Source organism: Thermobia domestica, chromosome 1 (genome assembly GCF_964235325.1).
Source record: "Thermobia domestica chromosome 1, izTheDome1.hap1.1, whole genome shotgun sequence".
Lineage (NCBI taxonomy): Eukaryota > Metazoa > Arthropoda > Insecta > Zygentoma > Lepismatidae > Thermobia > Thermobia domestica.
The window spans coordinates 159,904,498-159,916,532 of record NC_137454.1 but is presented as its reverse complement, the minus strand read 5'-3'; the positions used below and the strand labels follow the sequence as shown (position 1 = coordinate 159,916,532).

The 12,035-nt window shown below is 35.9% G+C and overlaps 1 protein-coding gene across 1 annotated transcript; it reads right to left on the bottom strand.

Moving 5' to 3' along the window:
- Window positions 1-10,168: 10,168 nt before the first annotated feature.
- Window positions 10,169-10,546, bottom strand: LOC145669668 (histone-lysine N-methyltransferase SETMAR-like). The gene has a single exon (XM_081737965.1). It carries the CDS (start codon window positions 10,544-10,546, stop codon window positions 10,169-10,171), a length of 378 nt encoding a protein of 125 aa, XP_081594091.1.
- Window positions 10,547-12,035: the final 1,489 nt, after the last annotated feature.

The window sequence follows — 12,035 nt, the reverse complement described above, 5'->3', positions numbered from 1 at the left end:
TTGGAATCTTGTGACGACATAGACGAGGATTCGAGGATCTATGTGGCTGGTTATGCAGCTCATTGTATTAGAAAAAAAGTGACATGTGAGGAATGTGTAAGTTTAGTTGTGGCTGGCAAGGGAAATAATATAGACAATCCTTATTTTGATTACCTTCAAAGGGAAGGACTTTGCGTAGCAACAGATCAAATAAAATTTATTTTGTTTCACATGTATGCCATTTTGCACTATATTGTTAATAGTGAAGAATTACTAACAATGTTTCTTCGACAAACTTCCCAAAAGTGTGTTCTGCAAACATTGACTCTAAAATCACTCTCTTCAGACAATTCATTTTATATTGATCTAAATTATAGTTGTAAAAGTTGTGGAACCAATTCTCGGTCTATTTTTAGTGTTGTATGTGGTATTCTGAGCAATGTTCTTCTAAACAATTACACAAAACTAAAAAATGACAAGTCGACATCATATAAGAAAAGGAAACTTCTTGCTCTTTCTTCATAATTCATAAAACTTAGTTTAGTCATGATACACTATTAACACGGCAGGACTGGCTCCTGTTTTCACAGACCCATGTGTTTAATATTAAATCTTTATCTAACAATTTTAATTTAAATTTTTTGTTGATTAATTTATTTTGTGTTATTCATGTTACACAGGTATATTGCAAATTGCAATACAAATGTTACATTTTAGTGTATCTTGAAGAAGTTATGAAAAATGTGGTAGAAATAGTATTATTATCTATTAAGTTTCAATGTGTACCCAATCAGAACCAAGGAACAGCTACTAGTAACCGGCAAAAAAAAAAAAAAAAAAAAAACCAAGAGTATGTGAGATTGGTGCCAGTTAAATACTAAGCGTTTCGCCTAGTGGTGTACATTATACTTCTACATTTTTATTTTCTGTGTAAACGTTGTGGGAGGGTTCTGTCGATATTAATGTTTTGTGCTACTTTTAATTAAAATGTATGGTCAAAATGTATTACATCTTTAATTTTCCCCGTTACAAAATTTATTTCAAGTCGCATGTTACTATTAAGTAGCTTATTTCTAGCGTTTTGATGTATTGATGTGTAAAAGTTCGACTGATATTTTGTACAGGGATTTCTATACGTGTGTGAATTAAGGAATATCAGTGGAAAATAAAGTCAGACCTTTACACATCAATAAGTTCAGGATAAAATTAAATAATAGCTGAGCAAAGCAAATGCGCTTTATTTAAAAACTAAAATGTATAACGTTTCGCCAACTAACAACTTGGCTTCATCGGACACACTAATGCTATTTACAAACATATTAGACACGGGACTCTTAGTGGATTGTAGTGAAATGAAAGTGTTGGGACAGTAAGAGGGAAGGCTGTCAGAAAATGAAACAAACAAGATTTATAGAAGTGGAAGGTGAAAACGCAATGAACTGGAACTCGGGACTTGAATTGATGAACTACGTATTGATTTTTTTATGTCTTTCATACTATAGTGTTCGCGCTGCTACGTGCTGTATCTTACTTTAAATGAAAAAAAAAAAAAATGCATCATACCAATTGTTTAGATGCAACGTCGATTATTGTAGTGATCATGCATCGATTATTAAACTATTTCTGGACAGAAGGTGCTATGATTAGTTTTAGCTTCAACCATTTTGTGCACCAATATGAAAATCAAATAGCAAACTTAACAATTGCTTAGCAAAGTTCTAAACATAGCTTGGTGGTTCTCCTTGACTGTGGCTAAACATCTTATACGCTGCGTCTATCAATTAATATAACGAAGTATAAAATAGCCCTACAAATTAAAAGGGGTCGGGAGTATTAAAAATTCAGGATTCGGAGTCTAAGCTTCTGTGTACCTATTTCGCAACCCTGGACCCTAGAGCATTTTTTTTAAAATGCAATTATATTTGGGGAGGAGACGATACATTGAAAACCTTTTTCCTCAAAGTAGGTTTTTTATTCGAAGACATTTTCTGTTAGTAAAAATTATTCCCCAGTTACATACTTATATACTCATCCCAGTTTTCATGAAAACCAACATAGTCATGATGGCTGTCCAGCTGGAAGTCAAACTACGGATATTACGAGTGACAGTCGGAATGAAGTGACTTTTTTTTTTTAATGCTGTATTCGAGAAGGATGTTAAATGTTCACCACATATACTTAAGATTAAGTAAAGTTAATTTCTTCGGAAACAGCAAATTTAGGACAGTCGCTGCAGGATCTGAACACTGTCCTTCGGTACGCGTGATTGCTGTTCAAATCCACTGAGGATGCAGTTGAACGCAGTGAATCGGAGTCTACCAAAAATTGTAGGTCCCGTTAGTAAAATCTTCTTAGCAAAGGAAACGTGAAATAGTTGGTTGGCTGTATCTTGTGGTCGCGAGAAAACTTTGGATTGAAATCTTTAAATTTAACGTCCCACGATTATACCGGTTAGGCTAAAGGAGACGATGATAATGAGAAATGAGTGAAATGGTGGAATGAAGAGTGGGAGGAAACGGGAGAACCCCGAGAAAACCCACGCACACGGTGTTTGTCCACCACAAAGTCCACACGGCGCGAACTAGGATCGAACCAGGGACCCCAAGCACCGGAGGTCTACCACTGAGCCACCGCGCCCCCAAAACTTTACAAATTAAATTCAAACTGGGTTTCCACATTTGCACCCTCTCCTCTACTGATATATATCCTCAAACTCGTAACCAGCCCAAAAGTGTAGGTAGGACCCGGTAGAAGTTAGGGAGGTCCGATCTAGCCATATTATAATTATAGTATACTGCAAGCCTACCGTGAAAATTTTAGGTGGGCCGGGTCCCTGTAGCCTCCCCCTTTATATCCTGTTTCTGCATTGACAGGATTTTAATGAATAAAAAAAAAAAAAAACAGAATGAGCATTTCTTTGTGATCTTAAAAATCATTCAATAAGAGCTTAGCGTGCAGTTTTACTATATGGATCCATAATATAAGTAGCAGTAGCACTAGTAAACAGGGGCGCAAATCTGTCTTCAACATTGGGGGGGGGGCGGGTAAGACCGTTTCTATCTATATATAGATCCAAAGGGGGCTACAGTTTCCCCTTGATGCTCAGGTATACACTGGATAAAATGGGCTTCAGCCCTGCTTTACACTTGATAAAGCGGCAAACTACGGTTTAGCCCCTTCCTTGATCATATCTTGGATCCGCCACTATCCTGGAGATTTGAGGTTTATTCTGGGGGATATCAATTTCATCTCACTTTCCTTTGTGGCAATCGGACAATAATCAAATTTCTCCCCCAAAACACATTTCAAATAGGATTATTGGGGGGGGGGAGACAGTCTCCCTGAGTTACAAGATTGGAAGGGCATGTCCCCTCATCCCCCGGGATTTGCGCCAGTGATAGAAGGAACGGGTTAGAAGTCCCACAGGAGTTGATTGGGTTATGTTCTCGACATCAAATGTGCAAATTAAAGACTTGCCAAATTTTCCTGTACATTTTACAATCTATGGATGCGTATAGTAAAATTTCATCGAACATTGTAAATATTCTTATGAAACACGTACGTATTGTCCAGAATTAACTGTAATTTTCATACAGCTCATGCACCTTTTCTTTTGCAAAATATACGCTTTAAACTATAATAATCGTAGGACACGCATATCACGCATGGTGTAATAACTATGGTCGTATTCCTGCTTTTTCGTGTTTACTGCATCCCCTACAATCACTAGGCAGGACCATCGGACTACCTATGACAGATAATGCGGCGTTGCCATTTTCGCTTCTTGGCTAGGAACATATAGAAGGCTATGATTTGCCCTCACATTTGATCAAGAATGATGTTGTAAGGTTAACCCGCACAGTCTTCAAGTTAAAAAAAAAAAAAAAAAAAAAAAAAAAATCTCGTCCAGAGTACGTTAAATAAGTTAGACATTATACCATTTCAAACGTTACACTACAAAAATCACTACGATGTAGTGTTGTCGGAAGTCTGTAAAGAAGGGAAGCAAGTCACTACCAGGTAGGTAGATCGACTGAAGGGACCTATGCCTGCATCTCAAGATATAAAACCTCAATTGAAGTTAAGACAGTAAGTAAATATTTTAAGGTACTAAAAATATAGTTTAAGAAACATTATTGTCTCAACAATGATTTTTAAGAGTACTAATACAAACGATGCATTATCTATGTTGCAGCCATAGCAACAATATAGTTTACCAGCTGCCTTAAGGGGGACAACTATACCGTTTCAGTGTATTATTTTCGCATTACAGTGATATTTTACAGCAGTTCTCGGCTAGTCTCGATTCTTCTTGTTTCGTTTTGTAAATTTATGTAATGATTTTTTCTTATTATTATATACTTCTGCGTCACTAGAAGTTCCTGGAGGGTGTGATATAACAAAAATTAAAGACATATTTATTTTGGAGTATATAGGGTGTCTATAAAGTTACTCACTTTCCTCACTGCTGTTGCAGACCTGTTCCGCGAAAATGTATTATACTCAAGAGCGAAGAGCCATGGTATGCAGTTGTCTACGTGATAGGATATACGAACAAGTACAAGAAGATACCAATGAGTTATGATTTTTTACAGGCTGTTAGGTTTGAAGGGTGCTACGGGTTAGTTAACAGACATAATTAAAGGATTTGAGCACTTGAGCAGTAGAATGCTTTGCTAAAGTGGGGACGGAACACACCCGACGTTAATGTATAGGTGATATTACCGAAATTAAACAGTATGGACCATTCATGTTTACAGAGCGAACAAGAATGGTAGACATAAACCTAGACATGCTGCATAACTACCTGGTGCCTAAACTGTTTCAGGATAGCACTTTGTATACTGTTATTTTCCAGCAGAATAGGACACCCACCTTTTTTGCTTTAAATGTGCGGGATTTTTAAATACCAATTTTTCGGGAAGGTGGATTGGTCGTGCAGCAGCAAGGCTTTGGGCTTCCTAGTCAATCGACTTGACAGTAGAATTTTCTTTTTCCTTTCAAGCTTCCTTAAGTTTCGTATGCACAAGACAAAAGTCACTAGTGTGGAACACCTAAAATGACACATCTACTCAGCTCCAGCTATGTTAGAGATTACTCCAGCTATGTTCGAATGAGCATTTTGACCCACAGAAGATAACGAAGAAACATGTGTCAAGTTACAACGCCATCACGTTGAAATTTACTGATTTCTTACAGTACATATGTCTGCATGTGTGAGTTAGAGCAACAGTTACAGTTATCAGTTAAAAAGTACTTGTTCATATTCATAGAGAATGTACCTTTTACTGTGTTTGACCTTACGTCAATAAAGTTTGTCCAACGATAAATGTTAAATGACTTTATAGACGCAATGTATTGTGTAATGAGTTGCGATCTTTAAACGTTAACTGTCTTTATTACGTCCGTACCATCACTTTATCAATTTTTCCTTTTTTTTTTCTTATTACTCGCGTAACATTAAAACACGTTTGAGATTTAAGATTTAGGTGAACTAGTGTTGTCCAAGATACTCGAGAAATTTCTCGTCTCGAAAATGAGACAAATATTGTCACGTTTCTCGTCTCGTCCAGAATTCCAGAAAAGTACTTCTGGACTTGATTCTCGTCTCGTAAGCAACACTATTTGGCAATAACGTCAATTCGGCTGCCGTGTAAAATAGATTCTTGTTACCAGTGCGGGATAGAAGGCCATATTCTATGCATATGTGAACAGTTTTGTGTGAACCATCATTAAAGCTGCGCAAGTCACCAGTTATATTCAGTTCATTCTGCAGATCCAATGAATTGCACAAGTGTGTCGAGTCACAAGTTCCAATGCGTCAGTATTATGGGAAGCAGAATTTAAAAGCAATATTAAAACAGAGACATAAATCTAAAATGATGTTGAAATGTTAGCGCCGTGAATGTTAGGAATTCGATAATATCGGAAATTGAGAGCAATTAAGACCTACCAGTATTTATCTGTTGGTAATTTTATGATTGGATGGAAAACTGCATTACATAATATACAGCATAACATAGCGTAATGATAATAATTTGACCTATGTTCAATATTCAACAATGTGAAATTATATTGTATCGAAAAATATTGCATTTCCATTCTTGGTAATAATTCATACATTATAAAATGTAGAAATATGAGGTCTATCTTAAAAATAACTGGACTGGTAGCACTGGCAATTTATTTCTATGCCATCGTGCAAACTTTACAGTGTACCATTCAAAGCAATACCCTTCACTCTTAACACATGTCTCCATCGGTTTTTGCCTCGTTTCTATGTACTGCTGGAAGATTTCTGGGATGTTCCGAAGCTTTGCTGTTACAACCTTCTTCATATTCTACATCGCCTCATCTTCAAAATGTGTCCTTTTAATAGTCTCCTTGAACTAGAAGAATAAAAAGTAAAAAGACAGAGGGATAGATATGATGAAATGAGGGGTTGATCCTGAAGGGCGGTGTTCTTCTCAGATAGGGACTTCCGACTGCTAAGAGCGTTGTGACTTACGGTATGTTGTGGGATGCAACATGATTTATCATGACGTAACTCTTGTCTCTGTTCGAGCAATAAGCAAATCAAACCCCAGATATTTTTCAGGCAGACCTCATATTGAAACTTTGTTATTTATTTATTTATTTACTGTTTTCAATATTTATAAAAGGTTTACCTCTAGCAATTATCGACGTCGGTATACTGATCTACGCAGTTCGACGGTAAACCGTACAAGGTTATTAGAGATTATAATGATGTGCAGGATCTCCAGAGGGGTATGAATGTTAGAGTAAATTGAACTAATGAAAACCACATTATGGCTGTTAACATAAATAGGACACTGGAACTGATATATATATAAACAAATTATGTGATGACCAGATATTTTATAGGAGAAAAATTAGAAAAAAATTAGGAATATACAAAACCTGGGAGTAACATTTCACGAAAAACTTTTGTTTGATGAACATATAAAAATAATAATAACAAGAGATGTCACGAAACTTCTTGATTTAATGTTAGTGAATAACTCAATACGGAAGTTTTTAATACTATTGACTCATACTGTATACTGTATTTGTAAGACCATAACTAGAGTATACATGTCCAAAACGGACCTCTGTAGTTAAGAAAAAATATATACAAAAGAAGTTTATCAAACATTTACGTTTTAAACCAGATAAGATTTTAGCGGTTATAACTACGAACAATGTGTAATGCTTTTAAACCTTGACTTATTGAAAATGAGACGTGTGTTACATGATAGAACACTATAGCACATAACTTAGAAAATAGTAAATTTCCTAGCAATTAAGTATACAGTAAAATGTACGACACATTTTATGGAAAGTTCCTAAAGTTAGAGCAAGACAAAGAATTATATATGATAATAGCCAAAGTAGGTAGATCTATTTGAGGTGGACTGCTAATAAAAAAGAATTTGAAGATGATAAAATATTAGATAAAATTGTGCTTTCATGAATTGACATGAAACCACAATTTAGCTAATAGGTTAAGCTGTAAATTGATAGATTTCAATGCTGTAACATATACGCGAATGCTTTTGGTCATTCATTGATTTTTCTTTTTTAAAAAAAGGTTAAAGGTCATCAGAAGGAGGGTGGATGAAACTCTTGTGGTCCTGACCAAAGTTGGAATTGTGATAATACCTCACGAGTTATTATATTGGAATACTATATTTTGCAGGTCTTTGTTTCCTGAGTTATTGGCCATCAAAGTTGGCGCTCAATTTGGACAATTTAGCAAAACGTCATTACATGTAATATGCTATCGATGAACTACCCGATTTTGACCAAATTTAGTATGGTAGTAGACCTGGTGTACCTTAGTATACCTTCAAAAAATGCACAGACCATTCGTTTTTGTGTTATTCACCATCAAATTTGGGTTTGGACTTGGTGAAAGGAAGAATTTTCACTAAATCACGACCGATAAAACCCATTCAATCTTGATCAAACTTGTTATGATCAGTGTTCGAAGTGGAGGAAAAGCAGAGGCGGTATGTTTTATTATAATTTTGACTAAACATTCCGGCTATTTAACTATTGTCTTGATCACTGAAAAACCAGAGACGGTATGTCCTCGTTGCGGAAGAAACCAGAGGCGGTATGGCATATCACCGCATACCGTCTCACTTCGACCACTGGTTATGATGGTAAAGGCTGACGAGTTTCGTATACACTCGAGCACAGCGTCCAATATTATGGTGACAGATCTTTAATTTCCAAGTTATTTGTCATCGAAGTTGGGTTTGAACTCAGTGAAATCAAGAAATTTCACTAAAACCGTTTGACGAAACTCATTCGATCTTGACCAAATTTGGCATGGTGGTAAACCTTCATGAGCTCTCTGTATATACCATAAGTGATAGATGAAATTTATCTGATCTTGACCAAAATTTTAATGGCTATACCACCTAACTAGTTTAGTACACATTTAAAATGCTATATTATGCAGGCCTTTGATTCCTGAGTCATTGGCCACCAAACGCATATGAAACATCATTGAGATCTTTGGTCCTCGAGTTATTTGTCATCGCAATTGGGGTCTGGACTTGGTAGCTAGGTTTGGTAGCCAATTACTCAAGAACCAAATGCCTGCACAAGACTGTATTTTACACGCGTAGTAAGCTTGTTAAGGCCTACCAACATTTTAAATTTGATCTAGTGGAGACTTTTAATTCCCAAATTATTGGCCACTGAATTTCGGGCTCAGACTAACAAATCTATTAAGGGATATACCTGTAAATGCAGTATGTATTTACAATCAAGATTTGCTAAAAGTCAATGAAGGAAGACTTTTTAAGTAATGTTTAAACTTCTAAATGTATAATTTTGACAAAGTGCCGTGCACTGGCTACTTGCTGTTCTTAGCACTATAAATAAAGCATATTATTATTATTATTATTATTATTATTATTATTATTATTATTATTATTATTATTATTATTATTATTATTTGTTGTTGTTGTTGTTGTTGTTGTTGTTGTTGTTTTCCCCAAGCCTTTGGCACGCTATACGCTATAGGTCTAAACCGCGATTGCTTAAAAGTTCCGATTGTTTACATTTGACTTCTTTTTTTATGTTAGTTGCCGAACTAAGTTTTTGCTACACAAATATTAATGCTCAAATCTAAATATGGTTACAGCCTGTTAATAGTACGTATGACGTGCTTCATGTGGGTTAGCGATAAAACTTGTTAAATATTGCACTGTCCTAAAGCTAAACGGTAACAACAGTCTATAGCTTATACTGTGTTCATGTTGTTTAGTGAATAAATTATAACGTATTTGACATGGAATAACTACTTACTAATTAGATTATAGTAATTTGTAATTTGATTTTATATTAGTAATTAGAAGCTTATTTGGATTTAATACGGCCCTTGTCCTAATAATTAATAGCAAAGCAAGTTCGTATTCAGAAATTACTATTCATTTTGAAGTAAAGGCAGGCAAATAGAATGAATAGCTATTAGAAATTAGTGTTACTCACAGACTGGGTTGTTTCTGCATTATAAATTGATTACCACACAATTGGATTTACTTTTACTTTGCAAAGAGCAAAAAGAACAAGAAGAGATTCTAGTGTAATATCACCATATTTGTACAAGTTTCCAGAAAATATAACAGGGAGCAATAATAACATTTTTTGTATATCATTCGTTCCAATTTATTTCTCATTGTTTCATTTTCTCCACAAAACCACATTTAAAAAAAACGTGTTATTATATCAGGTTGTAAAAAACGTATTGAGCCTTTGGAGGAGAAATGAAAGAATACTGTTTGATGTAATTTGAAAATAGCTCTATGAAGCCAAGTGTATATATATAATTTTGTTCGATGAATTTCTGTCATTTTTCCGGCCAAGAAGTTCTCGTGGTTTCTGAAAAAAAAAAATGTTACATATGGTTTTCATAGGCCTTTTGGAAACCTATTCAACACCATTCAATGAATTCTGCAGAGACCGAAACTAATGATAGTCTGACGTTGTCAGGCCAGACTCTACGGTGGATGCTTTAAAACCTCCCAACCAAGTTCTCTCAATTGTTGATGGGTCGTTAAAGATATGCGGTCTGGCGTTGTTATGGCGGTATACAACATCTTTTCTGACGACAAATTCTAGCTTTTCTTTTGAATTTCTAGGTGCACTTGAGCAATTATAGGCAGTACTGGCCCTAATCTAACGTTCTGCCCGGTGGTAACTGCACGTGATGTACAACAATCTTCGAATCCCACCAAATACACAGAATAACCTTCCTGCGCGTCTGTGTTGACTTTGCCACAAACTGTGGAGCTTCTTCCCGCTTCAACCACGATCTTTTTCGCCCATTATTGTCATTGTCAGTTATCCACTCTTCATCACTCGTGAGCATCCACGTGAGAAATGGCTTGAGTTTCTGATCTTTCAGTAAAGATTCTAGATAGAAATTCGATTGAGTAAATGTTTTGATGTGACACCCAAACGTCAAGCTTCTCTTCTCTTCATAGCCAGATTTCCCCAAATAGTTTGACACTGGTTGGTGATGGATGTTTAGGTCATTCACACAAGTCATGAGAGCTTACATGCCGGTCTTACTCGACTTTAGCCAGAATATCATCCACTTTTGCTATGATTGGTCACCCACGACGAGGATCGTCTTGGACATCGAAAGCTTCAGAAACAGGGGGACTGACCCACACTTTGGCTGTTGCGTTCAATAATGTATCTTGCCCATATACAGCATAAATTTATTTCCCAGCTTACGTACCATTTGCGCCTTTTTTCGAAGTAAAGTTAATAAAATGTAGCGCAGTTTTGTGAAAAATCTCACTCATCTTTGTTGCAGTGTTGGCATGAAAGGTCAAGTTATTGATGCCAGGTTGTAGAGTTGGCAAATAAGGCCAACTTCTTAACGACACTTAGTACAATTGTTTAAAAAACATTTGAAGATTTGTTATTCCTAATCAAGGTATATAAAATAACAGATAGTCCCAGTCCGCGTTAAGCGTTCTGATTGACTCCCTGTGTCGTCTTGTGGAGGAACTTTTGTCCATAAATGCGTATGTAGTGTTTCACTTTTTCCCTTGAACGATAGCTCGCGATACTAAAGGATGTTATAAAATAGAGGATCTACCCATATGTGTCTTCATCCTATTAGGTGACTGAACGACCGCAATATATGTTGGCTCAAAACATTGTGATCTTCATATGTAGACATGTAGTGTGCCTGTGGTTTATTTTCATTGTCGGTGTTGCTTCGGATTTATATTATACAGTTGTTTTACAAGCTGTAAGTATGGGTGTACAAATAGGAGTGAGAAGAAATTAGCCGAAACAACCTTTCACAGGTAAGAAAAATCACCAATCATAGGATATGTATGGCTGTGACATATGGCTTCATGATTTTGTGGTATGGGCAGATCCTCTATTTTATAACATCCTTGGCGATACCTCCACGTGACGTCACCGACCGTAAAGTATCCTGGGAAAAATGAGAACAGAAAGGTTGAATCGAGAGTGCCCTGATTCGTAATTATGTTAGTTCATGTATACTGCTGGGTATAGTCAGGGGTAAAACAGGGGGAACGCAGGGGACGTCATACACCCACTTCAAAAAAAATATCTATGACGTTACTCTACTCCCTAAAAAAATTGCAATGGGCAAAGATAGGAACGAGGGACAGCATGATGTCATGCATACCCCTACCTTTTCAGATACACTTTTACCCCTGGTTATAGTGAAATGTCCGTTCAGTAATTAATTATTGTAGAAACATGAGACATATAAAGTTTATAACAGAACCGAAGAAGTTAATTGAATTGCATATGAAATGAATTGTATGTTAGCATGATATTATGTATAGTGTGCAGATTCTTTTGGTGCTTACTAGATGACTTTGTAATGAGTTTTTTTTAGTAGTAAAAGGGTTAGGGATTTAGGAAATTTTTTATTCATCATTTAATTTCAAAGAATATTTCTAACCCTAGCCATTAGAGGGTTACGCCCTCTCTTTGGCACAGATTTTAGTACACAGTTATTTAAAGAATTTGATGATGGTCTA